Source organism: Mauremys mutica, chromosome 2 (assembly GCF_020497125.1).
Source record: "Mauremys mutica isolate MM-2020 ecotype Southern chromosome 2, ASM2049712v1, whole genome shotgun sequence".
Classification (NCBI taxonomy): Eukaryota; Metazoa; Chordata; order Testudines; family Geoemydidae; genus Mauremys; species Mauremys mutica.
In genome coordinates, this window is record NC_059073.1 from 218,748,012 (window position 1) to 218,768,708 (window position 20,697).

At 43.4% G+C, this 20,697-nt stretch overlaps 1 protein-coding gene across 6 annotated transcripts in view; it reads left to right on the plus strand.

Moving 5' to 3' along the window:
* The first annotated feature begins 668 nt into the window (after positions 1-668).
* TCAIM (T cell activation inhibitor, mitochondrial) overlaps positions 669-20,697 on the plus strand; it is a 51,659-nt gene continuing 31,630 nt past the window's right edge. The window contains exons 1-5 of one of the 6 annotated variants that reach the window (XM_045004391.1): positions 669-687; positions 4,028-4,101; positions 14,037-14,172; positions 14,830-14,983; positions 16,317-16,557. In XM_045004391.1, coding sequence (XP_044860326.1) covers positions 4,073-4,101; positions 14,037-14,172; positions 14,830-14,983; positions 16,317-16,557 — 560 coding nt within the window. In that variant the 5' untranslated portion in view covers positions 669-687; positions 4,028-4,072. The other 5 variants (XM_045004388.1, XM_045004385.1, XM_045004390.1 and 2 more) reach the window with 5 other exon arrangements.

Genomic DNA, 20,697 nt, shown 5'->3' on the forward strand with positions numbered 1-20,697 from the left:
CGGGAGCTCAGGGGCGTGCAGCTCGCAGCCCCGCACCGCAGAGCTGCTCCAGCGTGCGTGGTTACAGGCAGGGACCCCCACGAGAGTTTTTCAGGGCCCTTGGAGTGGGGTCCTTCACTCACTCCGGGGGCCCCGGAGCTTCTTCCGCAACTGGGTCTTCGGCGGTAATACTGCGGCGGGGGGGGGGGGCCCTTCAGTTCCGGACCCGCCACCGAAGACCTGGCTGCACTTCGGCTGCGGGTCCCGCTTCGGCGGTAATTCCGCGGGGGGGGCGCCCCCGCCGCGGGGTCTTCGGGGCACTTCGGCGGCGGGTCCCGGAGCGGAAGGACCCCCCGCCGCGGAATTACCGCTGAAGCGGGGGGGGGGGCCCGGAATCCTCTGGGCGGCCCTGGCGGGGGGCGGGGGGACAGCGGCGGGGCGAGCCTGGGGCCTGCCGCTGCGGAGGAGCCCGCTAACAGCGGCCGGCCAGGGCCTGCCCCTGGTGGGGGCAGATAGGGAGAGTCCGTTCCTCAGCGTCTGCGGGGCTCGGGAGCCCGGCACCGGGATCGTTACGTTCTGCCTCTGAGAATTAAACACCCTCCACCGGGGCGCTCGGGCACGGCAGAGCTCCCGCGCATGCGCGGCTACTTTGACGGCTGGGGGTGCGCGAGCTGTCTCTCTTGGTCGCGGGCTAGAGGAACGCGCGAGGTGACGCGGCTGCGCGCGAAGACGGGCCAGCGCGCGACCCGGAGCGTGGGTGCAGGCGAGGAACCTGCTCGGGAGGTGGGAAGGTGACGGCGGCGACCTCGCGGGAAGGGGTCACTGAGCGTCGGCTCCCTACGCGCGCGCCCCGCGATGGGGACCGAGCTCGGGCAGGCGGGGGGAGGGGCCGCTGTCACGACGCTGAGGTAAGGGGGCTTGGGGGGGGGGCTGACGCGGCACGGCGGCTGCTGGCCTCCCACGTATCTCGGGGGAGCGTTAGGGCCTCAGCTGCGCTCACGGGCCCTTCCCCGGCCCACGACCCCTCGTGGGCACAAGCCGGGAGCTGCCCGCTGAACGCGCCAGCGGGCCGGGCCGAGGCAGCGATGGGTTTCCACGCGACTCGTTTAAAACTTCCCGCGGGATCCCGCTGCTCGGCCGGGCCCGCTCTCCTGGGGAGCGAGGCCGGGGGCGGCGCTTTCCAGTCACACGGTGGATGGAGCCCTGGGCCCTGCCGCTGTTTGTGTCCGGATTGTAACCCCGGTGTTTGCGGGGCCAGCCAGGTGACTGGCGCGGCCCACGCCCGCCTTGGCTCGGACCCACCCCGAGAGACGGGATTTTAAACCAGTAACCCCATGGGAACGCAGTCCGCCAGGAGGGGCAGGGCTGGGCTGCTGTGTCTGAGCGCCATTCGTGGGGTCTTGGGGTAGGGCGGCTCTGGTCAGGGTTTGGACGCAGACTGATCTCCCCTGGGCTGTAATACTTGGGGCTAGTTTAGGAGATGTTGGTGGCCTGTGATATACAAGAGGTCAAGATACATGGTGCCCTCTGGCCTTATAGGCTATGGATGGTCAAGAGCTGGAAGACACTTGGCTTGTGTTTTGTAAGCTTCTTCTGTATTTATGCTGAGAGTGCAAAAGCGTTCTGGCACCCTGCGCTGCTCTTCTGGAGACCAAAACTCCTCCCTTCCTGTCTCCCGCAAGAGGCTTTGATTTGGAACTGCAGTTACATGACTGCATCTCAGACCTGTTACATAATGCAGCATAAGCCCAACAGGTGTCTGCCTGAGGCAGCAAAATGTTTAGTCACTTGCTAATGGTGTGGATTTCAATGGTATCTTTTAAATATTCCTGTTGGCAAATCAGCCCTGATTCATTCTCTTTTGCATAGAGCTAAAGACTCGCATTTTAGATTTTAATTTTAAGGCAGTTTTTGCAGTCTGGAGATAGAATTTGCTGGATGCTTCATGAGATATTTTAAAAACTTACTCAAGTCTTTGAATTTTTGTAATTGCACTGCTTATGACCACTCTGAATTTGCCTGAGGTAGCAAAAAGCCACAAAACCAGCTCTAGTGTTTTACTCTTAACCTATGGAAATGTTGTAGCTAAAATGTTTATATGAATGTTTTAGTTCATTCTGTATATACTGTTGTTGAAGTAACCATGCTGCAGTCTGGCCAGTTAGGGAAATGGGTAGCTGTTTCAGCAGGCATAAGACTAGAATCTACAAAAATCTTTCACCAAATCACATGCTATTTTAAAGAGTGTGTTGGGGTTTTTTAAATTGTTTTAGAAAAGTGATCAAATTGTTGACTTAACTGATTAACCATAGCAGGTTTTGTGCAGCATGAGAAAAGTGAATATTTCCTTTGTATTTAAACTCCTTCAGCTTTTGCCTGTTCATGACATCTGTCATTCTTACTAACATTGGTATACCTGGAATCTTCAGTTCAGCATACTGCTGGGAATGCTCACAGCAATCAAGTGCTCAGTTAAATGTGAGGAATTGACAGCAATGACTGCTTATACACACACAATGCGGCTTCCCTTGAGGAGCCAATTATGCTGAACTATTTTGTGCCTTTCCAAGAGGGAAAAAAGGCCTACATACATATTAGCCAATACCCTTATACTTGATGTAAGGAAGTGTTTGGCCCTAGTTCTATAGAGAATTCCAAAAGTATTAAAGCAAAAATTATTAGGGCTGTTTTTTAAAATATATGGTGAATGGACTATTAACACAACTTGTTTCAAACTGCCCTAGATATCACTTGATTAACACTCTCTATAAAAATTAAAAAATACATTCAAATTTAAAGACAGATTTGGTTGGGGTTTTTTTAAATGCAGTAACTTTTTGCATGTCACTCTCCCTTCATGTTAAGGTTGAGAAGTGAGGCTCAGTAGGTCTATGAAACCAAATATATTTACTTTGAGTTCTGAAGTGATAAGGCAACAATGATGCTTTATTCCCAAAGACTTTGGTGTTACAAGTGGAGTACAGTATAAATCTACTTTGTTTGAGGAAATAAAGTTGTGTTTTGCTCAGACATAACTGTCTTTTGATTAGGGTGCAGATGAAATAATTCTGTGTGCGTTCAGTTGATCAGTTTAATAACATAATTAATACTGTAGCCAACACCAGATGTTTCAGAGGAAGATGCAAGAAAACTGCAGCAGGCAGTTATGAGAGAATCTGCCTCCAGAAATACTCCCTCCTAACCCTCAGTAGTTAGAAATTGGCTTAAGCCCTTCAAAAATTGTTTGGTGGCTTTTGGTTGGTTGGTTTATTTAGTGTTTACTACTATAATTCTAGATTTTCTTGTTATCATTCAAAAAATTGCTAATTTCATTTTGAAATCTAAAATTTTTGCCTCAATGATATCTTGTGGCAATGGATTCCATATCTAATTATACATTGTATGAAAATATATTTTCTTTTATTGTTTTTTTTATCTGCCACCTGTTTTTAAAGGGACTCAACCAACTTAAAAACTTTTTGTTTTGAAAAATTTGAAGTTAAATGTAGCACCTAAGATAACTGGAAGAAGTTTGGGTGGAAAACTGTTTTGCTCTATTTTTGTTTGTTTTTTTTGTTTTATTTTGTGGAATTGACAGCACTTTGTACATAGTCAATTTCACTGTTTTCCCCTGTATAGCCTGTCAATTTCTCCTGTGCTGAAAAGACAGTTATAAATATCAACAGGGAGACTGAAAAACATTTTAAATGTATCAAAGGACTTTTTAAAAAAGCCATACTCATCAGAAACTGGAGTATCTTTAAATTATTCTGTTTAAGATTTTCAAATAGTGTCAGTTCAAATCCACCTATGTCAATACAGAGTACACATTTTATCACATAATTTACTAAAGGATACTTTTTTCCTGTAGCTTAGGAAAAAATCTAAAAGCATCCTTGTGTAAAACCAAATCCTGCATTGTGGATTTTCTTAATTGTTCATTACCACTGTAACTTAAATTGTAAAACAGTTTTTTAGAGAATTGAAAAGGGAAAATATACATGGACACAATCATTAAATATACTTTCCTTTTGTATTCTTCTTTAAGTGATCTAGCGGATGTCTGAAAGTTGACTTGAGCATAAGCAGTGAGATGTTTTGCCATTTGGGGGCTGTGAGGAGGTAAGACTGATTGCCAAATTAATCTACCCTTTAACTTAGTAATTAAAAGCTGGAGGTTTTGTGTTTAATACTTTTCAATTTTTCTCTGAATCGGTCATTTGTTATCCATGTGCCATTTGACATTTTTACCACAATAGCTGCAATACACATTCAGTCATCCAATGGAGGATGAGTAGTCAGACACAGGCTAAACAGAACATAGGTTTGAGTATGACTTTATTGTGTGAAATAAGGTGATATGACAAAGCTAAAATTAAATATCCAAAATATAACTGAATTCTTATGCTATTAAAGTTCAGCATTACAGATAAAGTGAACTGTAAGGGTAAAGTAAATTACTTTTAACAAAGATATTCAATGTGAAAGCTACAGGAAAAAGTTAAGTTTAATAGATTTTTGACAACAATCTTCAACAGGGGGTATTATTTCATCAATAATTCTGTCTTGCGTTCCTATTGCATAACATCTTGTAGCAGAGATTGTGTTTGATAATATCTTTCACAATAGTGAGACTGCCCTACTCTTGGTGGTAATGATTTTGCTTTTGAACATGAATCCCTGTCTCTTCTTATCCTCAGTCTGAATGCAGTTTTTGGGGAAATTGATCACTCCTTGGGCAAGAAGCCAAGGACACCTTCTTTTCATTTTTTTTCTCTAAATTAATTTTAATTTCTTAATTTCGCCCTACAGCTATGGGATGCCTCAAAGTCTGTCTTCCATCTTTTCTGTGTATATTCTTCATTCTGTTCATGGGTTAATTATGGTCTGTGAGTGTTCCTCCTTTGAGTAAGTTCAAAATAGTTTTTTGCTAGGATACTCAGCCTACCTTCTACCATGATAATGTTACATATACCGGTTTGTTTTATTTTGTTTCCCATCTATCGCCATTACGATCTTGGATAAATGTGATTTGTATGTCTCAAGTTTAAAAAAAAAAAAAAAAAGGTTATGAGGAAAACCTTGTACGTTAGCCAGAGGTAACTTTTAAAGATGGGAACAGGTAAGGTACAGGGAGCCTAGGCCCCATGCCAAGCAACTATCAAGGGGTAGGGTGCTGACATTCTTGTATGGGTGTTGTCCAGGGATCTTTTTTTTCAGACTATCTTTTGTATGAGCTTCTAGCTGTGTCTGGTTAAATGTAAAGTACTTAGGAATGTCTGGAAGGGAAAATCTTTCTCTTACTGCCTCAGAGCCTCCTGGTTACTGCAAAGAAGTTGTATATGGGAGGGGATAACTTTTATTACTATTCTTTCCTGAATAACAGTGGTGAAGCTGACCAGTCTTGGTCATTTCATTCTGCTTCTTGACAAAACTAGGAGTAACAGAAGAGGTGGTAGAGTTGCCTCTCTGCCTATACAAGACTGTGTTGCTTTGGTTTACATTTGGTTCACATTTCAAAGGTTATTTTTTTAACTATAAGGGCTCCCCAACTTCGCCAGAGAAAGCTTTGTGCTTGGTCAGATGGATTCTTCAAGCCCTGCAAGTTTATTTGAATCTTAAATATTGACCTACCCTTTTTTTATTAGCCTCATCAGTTGTTTTGTTGTTAACTAAAGGCAGGGCTTAAATTCAGCCAGAGCCATCCAGAACAGAGCTCTGGTAAATATTTTCAAACCTGCAGGAGCCCTGGCACCAAGCCCTGGCAAATACTTGGAGAGAATTTAAACCCTGACCAAAGTGTTAGAGATACTGACAAACAAGATCAGGGTCCTTATCTCAACTTGAGAACTCAATACTTGTTTTAAAAAATTGTTAAAAATAAGATTTAGACGTGCACATGAGACTCTGATATCTGATCTTGTTTTAATTGCTGAATGGAAAGGTATTCACATGAATGAATCTGCTGCCCAAGTGGTGTAAAAGAGATTTGGAGATGACCCTAAAATGTTATGGATCTATGCAAGTTCTGTTTTAATTTGACTCACTATTTAATGATTTTGGAAAAGAAAAGATGTCTCCCAAAGACCAAACCATCTGATTGTTAACTTCATATTGCACTGACTTTCTCTTATTTGATTTTCAGAATATCCATATTTGCACAGATCTTGGCTTGTAAAACGTTCTTTGATCGTCTTTCTTGGGTTTGTTGATAATGGTTTTACTAGATCTCATAAAATTTGAACTAACTGCGATTTGACTATCGTGTTTGTTTGCAAAGGCATTTGGCGAGTGCAGTAAAACTTGATTGATTGGTCTCCCTTTTGGTCATCTTATTTCAGCCTTGCAAAATTATCAAGATAATTTTAACAGTCCAGGCACATACTCTCCTACCCAACTCCTCTCCTCCTCCCCCAAAAAAACAAAAAAAATCTGTTAGCCAACTTCTTTTATAGGGTAGGAGTAGACAAAAAGAAACATTCATCACAATTTATTCTCCAGTAAAATTACTCACCCCAGGAAATCAGGTGAATGGAGTTTTATAAGGCTATCTTATTATTTTTATATGGTCATCATTTCTATGTGAAGGATATGCAATTATGCCTCTTATCTTTCATTTATTCTCCTGTCTTGAGTTTATCAACCTCTGACCATACTATGATTTTGTCTGTCTTGTATTTAATTTTGTGAAGTGTGTTTTGTTTTGTTTTTTTGTCTATAGTTTAAATGAAAGACACTGCATAAATTTAAAAGTGTTTTACCGCTGAACAGAACTGAAGTGCTCTCCATCATCTTAGTTTCAAACTGAATGTGAATGCTGATGGAAGGAAAAATGACTTCTCATGGTAAATTAATTAGTATACTATGTGAGATCAGTCGGGAAGGAAAAATTCCATTGTTAAACATTTACCATTTACACACTGCCCTTGGTATTTATAAGTGTGCTGTCCTGTTCATTTAACACAACAACTCAGACAACTTTGTACTATGGTCAGAAACCTTAGTGATCTTTTACCCAGAATTTGCCTTTTCCTCTCATTTCTCTAATCTGCCATGCAAGTCTGCTCTTTGTCATTTCCAGAATGTTGTCAGAACTTGCCCTTACTTCAGCTCTGCCTCCTGAGATCCTTCTGGGGCAATCAAAAGTGCTGTGGTTATATAACTCTGCCACTGCAGGAAATGGAACCATATCATATTCATTGCATCTTGTTAGTTTTCACATCAGTTCAGAATTGTAATCCCGGTATTTACAAATTTCTAAAACTAAAGACACACTCACTCTGTTTGCCCACTACTTGCTCTTACAACCTTGAACTCTCTCTTTTAACTGTCCACAGTTGAAGCTCACCCTCTAACTTATGCTTTCTGATCGATCTAGAATGTCTTCATCCAAACACTCCCTCTCTTCAAATCTTACTTTAAAAAATCTTCTTTATCTATGATGGAAATTAAATCTGTCAGCATCCCTCCTCTTCCCCCGTTCTTGCATCTTTCCTCACTTTCAGCACTCTCATTTTCAAATAAGCTTATTTTCTTTCACTCCAGTCTACCTCCTGACATCATTTTGTCTTCTATACAAGAATATGCCTGAGAAATGAAGTAAATTTGCTCAGGATTAAAAATAGCCACGGGTATGTGGTTCTCAGAAGTGAACAAGAGATGCCTTCTCTGTGTTGAAATATGATTATTTCTTTTTCAAGTGCTCGTTCATATCAATTCCAATTAGGTGTGCACGTACCACATGCATGGCAGCCAGAAGGTTTTTCCCCTAGCAGCCTCCGTTGGGTTGGTCTGGGCGCCCCCTGGGGTCGCGCCTTCACTGCGCTCACTATAGGGCCCTGCCGACCTGCCACCCCCTCAGTTCCTTCTTACTACCTGTGACAGTTAGTCTGAACGCTCGTGGCTCTTGCTCTGCAAGTGCAATTCCCCTAGTTTCTTTAACTTCTTCATGTAAATAGTTTGTATATATAGTATTGTTAGTGTTAGTTTTAGATAAGGTTTAGTTGGGGGGTGCACCCTTTGGTTCCCCCCATGATGGGTTGGATCACAGAAACCCCCTTAGGGCTGCCAACTGATGTGCTAAGACTACTTCTAACCCCGCTTTCCCTGTCAGCTTGGGACTCCAGCACCCTGTCTCGTTGAGCCAGACACGCCAGTCTGCTCCAACACAGACCCAGGGTCTGAACCACGTGCCCCAGAGCTGCAGACTTAGCTGAAAGCAACTTAAGAAGTGTTCCTGTCTTTAACACTCAGATGTCCAACTCCCTATAGGGTCCAAGCCCCAAATAAATCCATTTTACCCTGTATAAAACTTACACAGGGTAAACTCATAAGTTGTTCACCCTCTATAACATTGATAGAGAGAGATGCACAGCTGATTGCCCACCCCCCTCCCCCCCAGGTATTAATACATACTCTGGGTTAATTAATAAGTAAGAAGTGATTTTATTAAATACAAAAAGTAGGATTTAAGTGGTTCCAAGTAATAGCGGACAGAACGAAGTGAATTACCAAGCAAAATAAGATAGGACACAGAAGTCTGTCTAATACAGTAAGAAAACTGAATACAGATAAAAACCTCACCCTCAGAGGAATTCCAGTAAGCTTTCTTTTACAGACTAGTCTCCTTCTAGTCTGGGTCCAGCAATCACTGACACCCCCTGTAGTTACTGTCCTTTGTTCCAGTTTCTTTCAGGTATCCTTGGGGGAGGAGAGGCTGTCTCTTTAGCCAGCTGAAGACAAAATGGAGGGGTGTCCCAGGGGTTTAAATAGACTTTCTCTGGTGGGTGGAGACCACCTCCTCTCTCCTATGCAAAGTCCAGCTCCAAGATGGAGTTTTGGAGTCACATGGGCAAGTCACATGTCCATACATGACTCAGTTTTTACAGGCAGCAGACATTGTTTACATGCTACCCTGAATGTCCTCAGGTAGACTTCTTATGTGGATTGGAGCCTTCCAAGATTCATTGTCCTTTAAGTGCTTCTTGATTTGCACATTCCTTTCCCAAGAAGCTGACCAAATGTTTTACTAAGGCTACTTAGAAATCAAGCAAGTACACAGCCAGTATTCATAACTTCAAATACAACAATGACACATGCATACAGATAGGAGGAATGTATTCAGTAGATCATAACCTTTACAGAGAGATGTTACATAGCATGTGTAGCATAAAACATATTACAGTTATGTCATATATACATTCATAAGCATATTTCCATAAAGCCTCCTGGGGTACACCATCACACTCCCCCTTTTATCCCTGGTACTGGGGCATGCCTCAGTCTCCAGAGTTTAAACCCTGCATAGACTGTGGCAAGCATATGCCAAAAAGTGACCCTCATGCTTCCTGCCTGAAGTGTCTGGCAGAAAGCCACCTCAAGGAGCGCTGCAAAATCTGCAGAGGTTTTTGGCTGAGGACCCAAAAAGAGAGGGAGCAGCACCTCAAAGTACTGCTAATTGAGGTTTCTTTGCATGCCCATTCAGACCCCAGCTCAGCAGAGCCGACTCAGAGCACTTCAGCACCAGGGCGCAGTGCCCTGAAACTGTCGGGACATGAGTCCGCACTGAGAAAGGACTCCAATAGAGACTCTCGGCACTGGCAGGCATCTCCTCATAGGAGCTCCACGCACTCTCATTCTCCAGTCCCCCACAAGAAGAGAAAACCTGCGAGGGGATGCTCCACCATGCCCAGAGCAGTGCTGAAGGAGCCCGCCTCTATGAGACCCGTCGGGCCACACAAGCTTGGCATCCACATTGAAGGTTGCGTTGACTCCTGACTCTCCCTAGGACCAGTTGAGTCTGGACCCCCTCTCCTCCCCTGTCTGGGAGAATCATGACTTGCAAATACCATCCACGCTGGAGGCATTCGAGGCAGCTGAAGATCTGATCGCTTTCACAGCACTGTCTCACCACCACACCCCAAGATAGGATAGGACGCCCGCAGCGGTCTCAGCACCACCCATGAGACCCGGGCGCCATCCAGGTGCAAACCGGCGATAATGCTGTGCCGATTGCCATCCCCTCAGCACTGATCACCAGTGCCATCAACAAGCGTGTGGGTAGGGGAACGTCACCAGTCCCCTAGCCCTAGATGCCACTCTCCAGCACAGACGCACTCTGCTCCTCTATGGTTGTCTTATACAGAGTCCTCAGAGTCAGAAACAGTCCTTCTGCTTCTGGTTCAGAAGGAACAGGAGTTTGAGGTCCCGCAGACAAGGATACCATCTCCAACCAAGACCGTGGCCGGGTCAGTGGCAGCCCCCTGCACAGTGGCCATTTTGGACCCCTGGACCTTCCGCCAGGGCCAGAGCCACTGGTCCTATTCTAGGTCGGCGACATATGTGCCCTCAGCCTCCCAGATGGTCACTGTACCTCTAGCATCAATGTCAGCTGTGCTTGCTGGGGCCCTGACAGCGACACCAGCCCTGGCCACACTGGTACCAGCTGCGCCACGAGATCCCCTCGTCATCCTTCTCACCTGACAAGGTAGTGGTATGCACATCAAATGCCCCAGCCCTAGAGGAGGGAGCTCCAACAACTGATGCACGGGGTGGCACAAAATGTGGGTACGCGGGCTGAGGAGGTGGTTGAGTCCTCTGACCCGATAGTGGACATCCTTGCCCCTTCTGGTCCCTCCAGTATCGCCCTGCCTCTGATACATACCATACAAGAGGCCACTAAGACGTGGCAGACTCCAGTCTCTTTGCCACCAACGGCAAAGTGGAATGAGTGGAGGTATTTCGTTCCCTTTAAAGGGTTCGGGCACCTCTATACCCAGACTTCCTAGTGGTAGCCACAGCGAATGAACGGGAGTGGCAGGGCTGCTAGGGGCCCTTCCCAAAAAATCAGGAGGCAAAAAAGATGGACCTCTTTGGGAGAAAAATTTATGGCACCGGGGGGCTACAGTTCCGGATCTCTAACCACCAGGCTGTTCTCAGCAGGTACAGTTACAACTCCGGCAGAGTGATGGCCAAATTCACGAAGTTGTTGCCAGAGGACTCCAGGGCAGAATTCTTTCTAGTGAAGGAAGGAAAGCTGGTTTCCCTGAGTCTCACTTCAGGCAGCCCTTGACATGGCAGACTCACTGGGTATAGCCATGAGATGGAGCACCTGGCTACAGGTGTCTGGGCTTCCGTATGAGGTCCAGCAAACAATTCAAGACCTCCCCTTTGAGAGTTTGGCCCTGTTTTTGGAGAAAACAGACTCCTGGCTTCATACCTTGAAAGACTCACGGGCCACCCTCAAGTCTCTGGGCCTCCGCACTCCGGCAAACCAGCAGAAACGTTTTAAGCCGCAGCCCCCCGCCTTGTTTATACCAGCCTCAAAATAGGCAGGACTTCTCCCGCAGGTGGGGTAAAAACAACAGAAAGAGGCCCCACTCTTCATCAGGCCCGGGCTCTGGTCAGGCGAAGCAGTCTGCTGGCCAGAAGCAGACCTTATGAAGATGCACCCGGGGCGACACACCAGTCTGGACACTGGATCCATACCGCCTTACCTTCTCGTGGCAACTGTCCCCTTTCTTCCCTGTGTGGGCCTGTATTACATCAGATCGCATGGTACTCCGCATGGTAGAAAGGGGATAGTCCCACCAATTCTCTGCCCTTCCACCCCTCTTCCCCATCCCTCTTCAGGGACCCTGCTCATGAGCAACTCCTCATACAAGAGGTGCACTCGCTCTTGTCGCTGGGAGCAGTGGAAGAGGTTCCTCTGGAGCTGAAGGGCTAGGGCTAGGGCTTCTATTCTCTGTATTTCCCAAAACAGGAAGCCAAAGGCGGCCTCAGGCCCATCCTAGACCTGCAAGATCTCAACAAGTTCATGAAGAAACTGAAGTTCCCTGTGGTCTCTTTGGCCTCAATTATCCCTTCCTTGGATCCAGGGGACTGGTGTGCCACCCTTGACTTGAAGGATGCTTACTTTCACATTTAGATTATGCTGTCCCACAGAGGGTACCTCAGATTCATGGTGAACCTCAAGCACTACTAGTTCACAGTCCTCCCATTTGGCCTGTCAGCGGCTCCTCAAGTGTTTACCAAGTGCATTGCAGTTGTGGCTGTGTTCCTGCATAAGCGATAGGTACAGGTGTTTCTGTACCTCGACGACTGGCTAATCAAGGGCCGCTCATAGAGGCACAACTTGGCTTCATAAGAGCAACTTTTGACAAACTGAGCCTTCTTCTCAATGCGCAAAAGTCAACTCTTATCTCCCATTTAGCAGATAGAGCTTATAGAAGTGGTACTAGACTCCACACAGGCCACAGTGTACCCCCTGGAATCGCAGTTCCAGTCCCTGGGTGACAACATTCAAAACCTCAGACGGTTCCCTACAACCACAGCAAGGAATTGCCTGAAGCTTCTGGGACACATGGCCGCTTGTACCTATGTAGTACAGCATGTTAGACTCAGACTTCGGCCTCTTCAGGCATGGCTAGCCTCGGTGTATCGCCTGGTTCGGGACGGTCTGGACAAGATCGTCACTCTGCCTCATCCAGTCCTCAACTCCCTCCTGTGGTGGCTCAACCCGCAGGTAAGGTGTGCGGGGCTCCCCTTCACCAGACCTCACCCTTCCCTTTGCTGGTGATGGATGTGTCAGCACTGGGGTGAGGAGCGCACGTGGGAGACCTCAGGACACAAGGTCTCTGGTCCCAGGCGGAGCTCTCCCTTCACATCAACGTCAGAGTTGAAAGCAGTCCTCCTAGCATGACAGATCTTCCAAGTTCATCTGGAGGGAAAATGTGTATCGGTCATGACAGACAACACGACAGTGATGTTTTATATAAACAGATGGAGGTGCACGCTCCTCTCCCCTGTGCCAGGAACCCCTTAGACCGTGGGACTTTTGCATAGCTCACTCGATCCTCCCCAGGGTACAGAATGAATTGGCAGACTATCTCAGCAGGTTGTTCCACAGCCATGAGTGGTCCTTGTGCCTGGATGTCACAAACTTTATTTTCCAACTCTATCTATCTCCTTCCCCTCTGCTCACAATGCACTCCACAAGGGCACAGGCTTCATCAGCTGCATTCCTGGTGCATGTTCCAACCCAGGAAATATGCAGAGCAGCGACATGATCATCAATATACATTTATTGCCTCGCATTACGCTATTACCCAGCAGGCCAGAGATGATGCAGCCTTTGGTAGAGCAGTGCTACATCAGTGAACCTTTGAGCTCTGACCCCGCCTCCAAAATTTGGGCTTGGTATTCCACCTAATTGGAATTGACATGAACAAGCACTCAGAGAAGAAAAAACAGTTACTTACCTTCTCGTTACTGTTGAGTTTGAGATGTGTTGTTCATGTCTATTCCAATACCCGTCCTCCTACCCATCTGTCCAAGCAGCCACCAAGAAGGAACTGAGGGGGTGGTGGGTAGGCAGGGCCCTATATTGAGCACCATGAAGGTGCGACCCCAGGGGCCACCTGGGCTGACCCAACAGAGGCCACTAGGAGAAAAACCTTCCAGCTGCCATGCATGCAGTGTGCGCACACCTAATTGGAACGGACATGAACAACACATCTCAAAGAACAACCGTTACAAGAAGGTAAGTAACTGAGTTATTTTTAGCCCAGAACTAATGCTTTGTTTTTATACTACTTTTCATCCAAGAATAGCAAAGTGCTTTACAAATATTAAACTTCTTAGTTACTTTCGTACCTTCAACTTCCGGGCATTGACTTTGAGAAACAATTCCAAGATGGCAGCCCTCAGTATCTCTGACTAGTCCAATCACCAGTTTTTAAAAGAGGTATTTGTGTGGAGGATTTCATATATGAACTTGCAACATATATCCCTTACCTTCTCCAAATACCACTTTTTGAATGCCACTAATCAGAACTGTTAGCATCAACCATCTTTGTAACACAGTAGGCCTGTTCTGGTTAAACAGGATTTTGTAGATCCCATGGGACAAAATCCAGCCTTCTAGTATGGCTTATTTTTAAGTGATTGTATTTCATATGAGTGTTTGCACCGTTTTGGTAACTTTTCTTTTATGTAGTTTATATTACTGTGTCATTTGATGGTTACTTTAATACATAAAGCTTTTATTACCTTGTTAGGTTGTGTCTGGAGAAAATATTGCTGCAGTGGGTTCTTCAGGCAAGACCTTTGTCAGGGGCTGAAGCCATCAATGCTCTCAGACCTTTCTATTTTGCAGTGCATCCAGATTTCTTTGGCCAGCATCCCAGAGAAAGGGTAAAAATATATTTTTGTTTCTAATGGTGTTTTCATTTATATGGTATATGAAGAATGGAAGTATGTTATTAGTTTAGTTTTTTTACGCTGTCAAAGTTTGATCTACCATTTGTAGAACTAACATGATTGATATTGGTGATTAGGAAAATAGAACTTTAACAAGATAATGTCCAGCAAATTCTTATAATTTGGACAAAGTATATCCCCAGACTCACTGATCAGCCTTTCACTATTCTGACAATCTGGAGTCTTGATCCATACAAAACATAGAACTAATGCAACACTCCATTTTATTTTTTTTTAAACGTGTGACAGCCTTTACAAAAATTACCTTTTACTTTTAATCAAACCTAATTTTTACCTGGTTTTGGAAGCTATCTTGAACATTATATATGCTTTAACTTCTGTTTACCTTTATCTACCATCAAGTCAGCTATTCATGCAGTGAAGACAATTTTTTAATAAAATTACTCAGTCACCTTTCTATTTAAAATATATTGATGTGTTTTCATGGAATTGTGAACTATGTTTAATATTTTGAAATTTAGTTGTATCTTATTAGGCTAACAGTGCTAGTTTACTTTTAAATAAATATGCTATGTTGAGAAAGCTGACAAAATTAAGTATTTACAGTGGCTCTTATTTTGTTTTGTACAGGAAATCAATGAAAACTCTCTTAAGAGGTTAAATGGCTATTTGGAGAATCTCCAGAAACCAGGATTTAAGTCTTTTAAGCCAACTCAACTCACTTTTTATGTGAGAGAGAGAGAACAAAACTCTTCTGATGTCCAAGAATCCTTCAGTGCTGCAGGTGCCTTTTTTATCTGATAATTTCTCTTGCAAAATTAAATACTTAAAATCCTTTCCATAGTTTTGTACTCTTCACACCTTTTATAGTGCCTTATCTAATACCCATTGATGTCCATTGGCATTGGATCAGGCCCTTAAAGGCCGTCCCAGGTAATTACACATTTTTCTAATGGAAAATCTTTATTAAGAGAGTGGTTATAATGGGTTTAAATGTAACTAGGAGTTCTGTCAGTAATCTTACAATGAAATTGAAATAATACCCTGAAATACTTGCCAGATATCAATGCTTTTAATTCAGCTGTCTGTGTATAACTTGAAGATAGTTTAGGGTGTTACTTTTATTTTCTCATTATTTGGTCCAGCTGTAGCATGTAGACTCTCAGTATGTTATAGAAGTGCTGAATGACCTAGAGTAGCAGGGGTACATTTTAAAGTGCAATTTGTAAATTTCAGTTAATATTTGCTTCACTGGCAAGTTTGGCATGCTTGTCTCTGAATTTTCCTCAGATGTTTTTACAGTTTTGTCTAATGAAGTGTTAGTCTGTATTTTAATTCATGTTCTGTTTTCTAGTGGTCAGAAAATTCTCACATAAATGAATGTTGAGTGATCCTTCTGCTAGAAGAAGAAAATCATACTAGCCTGCAGAGAAAAATAGTGGTATATTTGAGCCACTTAGATATAAGAAAAAAGGGAGGTTGTTTAGTAGTTGGAACGGGGGGACTGGGTCTATGTGGTTCTGTTTCTGCTTTTGCCACTGACTTGCTGTAACACTGTGCGAGTCAGTTAACATCTCTGTGCCTTAGCTTACACCTCTGTATAATATGTGTAATGTTTGTCTCTTGAATTTCATAGGTGTTGAGGCTTACTGTTTGTGAAGTAGTTTTAGATCCTTGCCTGTCTACATTATATTTAATCCAAAATAGTATTTTTTGTTAATAAATCTTACATAAAGGGCTCTCAGACAAAACTGTTGGAGTGAAAGCAATAGAAGTGTTTGCACCTCCGTCATCTTTATTTTCTATTTGTCACAATTGCAGATAAGCTTCAGACTCACCTATTGAGCCAAATAGTTGAAATATCCTAGTAGTTATGGCTCTGGACTTGTACAGTTGTAAATATTAAACTATATTCTGATGCCTTCTGCCATGGTAATAGTTTGAAATCTACAGTACTTGTTAAATTTCAAAGTGAAATTATAACATTTATTTATCATATAATACATGTATAGTTTGTTTTAGCTTTTAAGACAAGAATGAAACAATGTGAATGCATCTAAAAGCTCAGCTATTCAGTTGAATACAATATTAATTGATTTGAGGGTTGCGTTTTATAGGTTTTCGAGCCGTCAGTTTTACTTTGCACACCAGGGACTTACTAAGCACAGTATTGGACATTCTCAACTCCTGCAGCTTATCTACTGAGCATGTCCAAAGCGTGAACTCTCAGCCTCACAAAGAAGTAAAAGGGACGTTTTACAGGCCTATCAAATGGGACAAGACTTACTACTCATTTACTGGATTCAAGGATCCTGAGGAAGAACTAGAACAAGCCCAGAGGGTGGAAATTACTCTAATGTAGGTAAAGGTTTTTATTAACTAAACTAGTGTTTTGTAATATACCGTATATACTTGTTCATAAGCTGAATATGTTTGGTAAAAAAGTGACACATGAAAGAGCGGGGGTCGGCTTATAAACGGGTCTACACCAAAATTTGATGATTTTAAATTCTGTGGAATCATTGAATATCTAATGCATTGTCATTTTGTTTATCTGGAGTGTCTGCAGGCATGGAGCCCCTCAGCTCCCATTGGCTGGGAACGGCAAACCACAGCCACAGGGAGCTGAGGGGCTCCATGCCTGCAGACGCTCCAAGTAAACAAAACGTCCCGACTCGCCAGCAGCTTACCCTGACGGCCGGGAGCCAAAGTTTGCCAACCCCTAAAATATAGGGTCGGCTTATGAAAAGGTCATACAGTTTTTGCTATTTTTACCTAACCATCTTGGAGTGTCAGCTTATAAACGAACAGGCTAATGAGCAAGTATATATGGTAATTAAGTACACCTCTACCTTGTTATAATGCCACCCAATATAACACGAATTTGGATATAACGCGGTAAAGCAGCGCTCTGGGGGGGCGGGGCTACGCGCTCCGGCAGATCAAATCAAGTTCGATGTAACGCGGTTTCACCTATAACATGGTAAGATTTTTTGGCTCCCAAGGGCAGCGTTATATCGAGGTAGAGGTGTAGTCTGATTTTAATAGTGGTAAAATAGGTTAAGAGTTTTTGACAAACTGCTTATTTTTTATCACTCCCTCCAAGTATTATTCCTTGCCCTATAATGATGTAATTGACCAGTGCTCAAATGAGCAACTGCAGTAATCATAGACTCTGGTGAACGATGGGCAAAGAGGCAAGGAATGTTTAATCCTAGTTTTTCATTGGTTTGCTGTGGAATTCCACTATAGATTCATCTAGGGAATCAATCGATTTCAGATGTTATAACTCTCCTGTAATTTACTTAAAGCTTTTGGAACACAAAATAATAAATTTAAATCTATACAAGTCAAGACATTAATTGGGCACCATGTTATAGAGACCTATAAAAATGCTCTGTATCTGTATAGTGTGGTTTTTGCAGTGCCTATCATCTTTTTGTGTCTAAGCTTCTAACATCTGTTTCAGCCTTAGGGCATCATCTTAAATATCCAAACGTTGGCAATTTAATATATGCAGTTAGCTTACACTAAATGCATTATGTTGTGATTGAGAAATCAACTGCTGAAAATTGCTTAGTATTCTTAGTAATCCTGAATGAGCTTACTACTAATTTCTGAAGAAATAAACGCTGATCATGAGACACTTTTAAAAAATGACTGAATTAAAACAAAAACAGCATTATACAATTTAATTTTTATTCCCTTGAATATAACAATGCAAAATGTGTGGTGTTTATGCCAAGTGCCAAACTAATTAGAGTGTAAGCTCTTCAGGTCAGAGAGCATGATACCTAGCATATAAGGTCATTGTACTACTGTAAAACACATAACGGATATAAGTTGTACATGAGTTTTGTTTTCTGTCTGTGTGTAATTGTACATACTTTTCTTCTATATCATGTGCCAGTTATGATTACTTCATAATTTGTATAAACTGTCATTTGAAGAGGGACCTTTTTCTTGTATCTGTTTTATTTTCATGCTTGAGTTTAGTACTTTTTCTTAGCGGTGGAGTATAATATTGCTCTTGTAAAAACAAGGAACTGCAATCAATCAATTGTGTATAGTGAGCATTTAGATAGCTGAAATAGTTTAAAAGTTTAAATAGAGTAAAGGAGGTCATTAAGTATCTCTTAGAAATAATTGATTTTAATCTTTTGAATGTCTCAGACATTTTTCCAGTTATGGCAAAAGCTCTGCCAGGTTTCTGACCAATATTACAGCTATCATTTACTGTTTTGTTTTGAGGGGTTTTTTGTGTGTATATAGTAAAGATCACATTTCCTCTCGATTTTATATTCTGATTAGAAAACAATATACATTGTTGACTTAGGACATGTCTACACTGAGAAGTCACACTCTGGCTTGTCATGTAGGAGTCTACAGCACATTAACTGACCGCTCACTGACTAGTTATGCAGACTGCCACTGTGCACTAATAGTTCCAGAGTGTTGTCTCCATGTGGGCAAGCCCTGAGAAGTCCGTCTGCTGCTTGAAGTTACACCAAAATTACAGTTCAGTCAAAGTACCTTCCTGTGAGCAACTGAATCCCCATCACTGTTAAGAAAGGGTTAAAGGCCAGTTGGGTATATTCACTCCACATGGGTGGAAATTAGATAGTTATCAATCAGAGGGGGGGACAAAAAAAATCCAGGGATAACTCAACAGACACCTGGGCCTTATAAATAGGCTGAGAGAGTTCAGTGTTGGGGAGAAAGCCGCAGGAAGCAGGTGGGTCATTGCTGCAAAGAGCCAAAGTGGCAGATACTGGTGGAGGCTAGAGGCCTCAGGAAGATTTAGACTCAGTGGGATAGTGCTTGAGAAACTGAGGAAAGGCAGTGAAACTCTAGGAAAAGGTTAAGCGCAGGGCCCAGAGACTACATTGATTTTTTGGTCGTTTGGATTACGCTTGAATGTTTTGTTAAACTGAAAGGGATTTGGACTAGTAGCTTCTCAGCCAGAGGGCTAAATGGCGTGCAAAGACAGGCAGCCTGCAGGGGGCTCTGTGTGGTCATAGCCCCCTCAGGTTTGGCATGGCTGCTCTTCTGTCTCCATCTGTGGAGGGATGGATGGGCCAAACCGAGTGGTGCTGTGACAATGTGTGTCAGGTCACAATGCTCGTAGCGGGGAGCAGAGCCAAGCCAAGCTCCACAGGACAGGAGCTGCGACTGCAGGGTGACCTCAGTGTGGGCTTTATTCAAATTCACAATTCACAATTAGCATGAACACTAATGCTATGATTGTGACACAGCGGTCACAATCAGGACAAAATATTGGCTAATGGTATGGATTCAGCTCAGAAAAGAAGTTCCTAAAAGGTGTGGCATCTGAAAACGTTCATATCTGAAATATCACTAAAATATGGAATGTGATATAGTGGAATAATTTTTATCTCATGTTATTTTAGGATTGTAAAATAATGCTCTAGTATTACTAGTGTATATTTGCATTTTGCTATTCACATTTGTGCAGCACAAAAATAATGGGCTATTTTTAATACTGTAGATGTGGCCTTAATTGTATTTATGTGCACTGCACACAACTGCTAAGACCTGAGATTTTGCACTCAACAGATCCCTCTCTTTTGGTTCACTGGGCCTGGTAGAAGCACCCACAGTTTTAAAATTGTGCTGTTGGGCTCACTTCACATTGTCCTTGCTTAGATATTTAGATTGCCCTGTTTCCCTCTGCTGCCCCCCAGCCATACCTAAATGCTCCAGAACTCAGTTCATTCCTGATGGTTATCAATGACGAAGGAACCCTAGAACTGTGACCTCTACTCCTCAGTGTTCATCCTAGCTCATGTGAGGTATCAAAGTATTTCACCCATCATATCTCTCCCCCCACTCTATTATATCCTTTGACTCTGGTGTCAGTTTCCTTAAATTTAAAAACAAAACACACCACAACCTTGTGTTAGTCCTCAGAGGCACTGACATCTGACAGAGTTGTTTTAGAGCTGCTCGTGTAAACCACACCAGTCTTTCAGTCCCCTCAGAACAGCTAGAGTAATAGAGCTGCCTCTCTAATACTACCAGAGGTTTCAGAGCAGCTTGTGTGGCAGTTGGTGCACAGCTTTTGGGGAGCTCAAGTTCTCACTTACAGGTACATCAGAGGCATTCAGCAGCTTCAGTCACTTATGTCTCATTCCCTTTGGAACGTCATTGAGCTTCATAGACTGATCTTAATGCAAGGGCATCTTCGGTGCTCTTAAGGCCTTGCTCCTCCCCGTGTGAAAAGAGTGTACATCACTGCTGCGCTTTATCTTTGAAGCACCAATGGCACACTTCTCAGCACATTTTCTGGATCATGTGTTGTGTGGTGTGTTTTCTGTCTGCTTCCCTTTCTCTTTCAGATTGAGAAGGGCCCCTGCAGCTTTAAAGAAGGTGGATGTGGTCATACAATATCCATAACAAGTAGGCATGACTGCTGTGTCCTGGTTCAGTGAGGATCACGATTGACTAGGATGTGAGATGATCACAGATGTCAGTTTG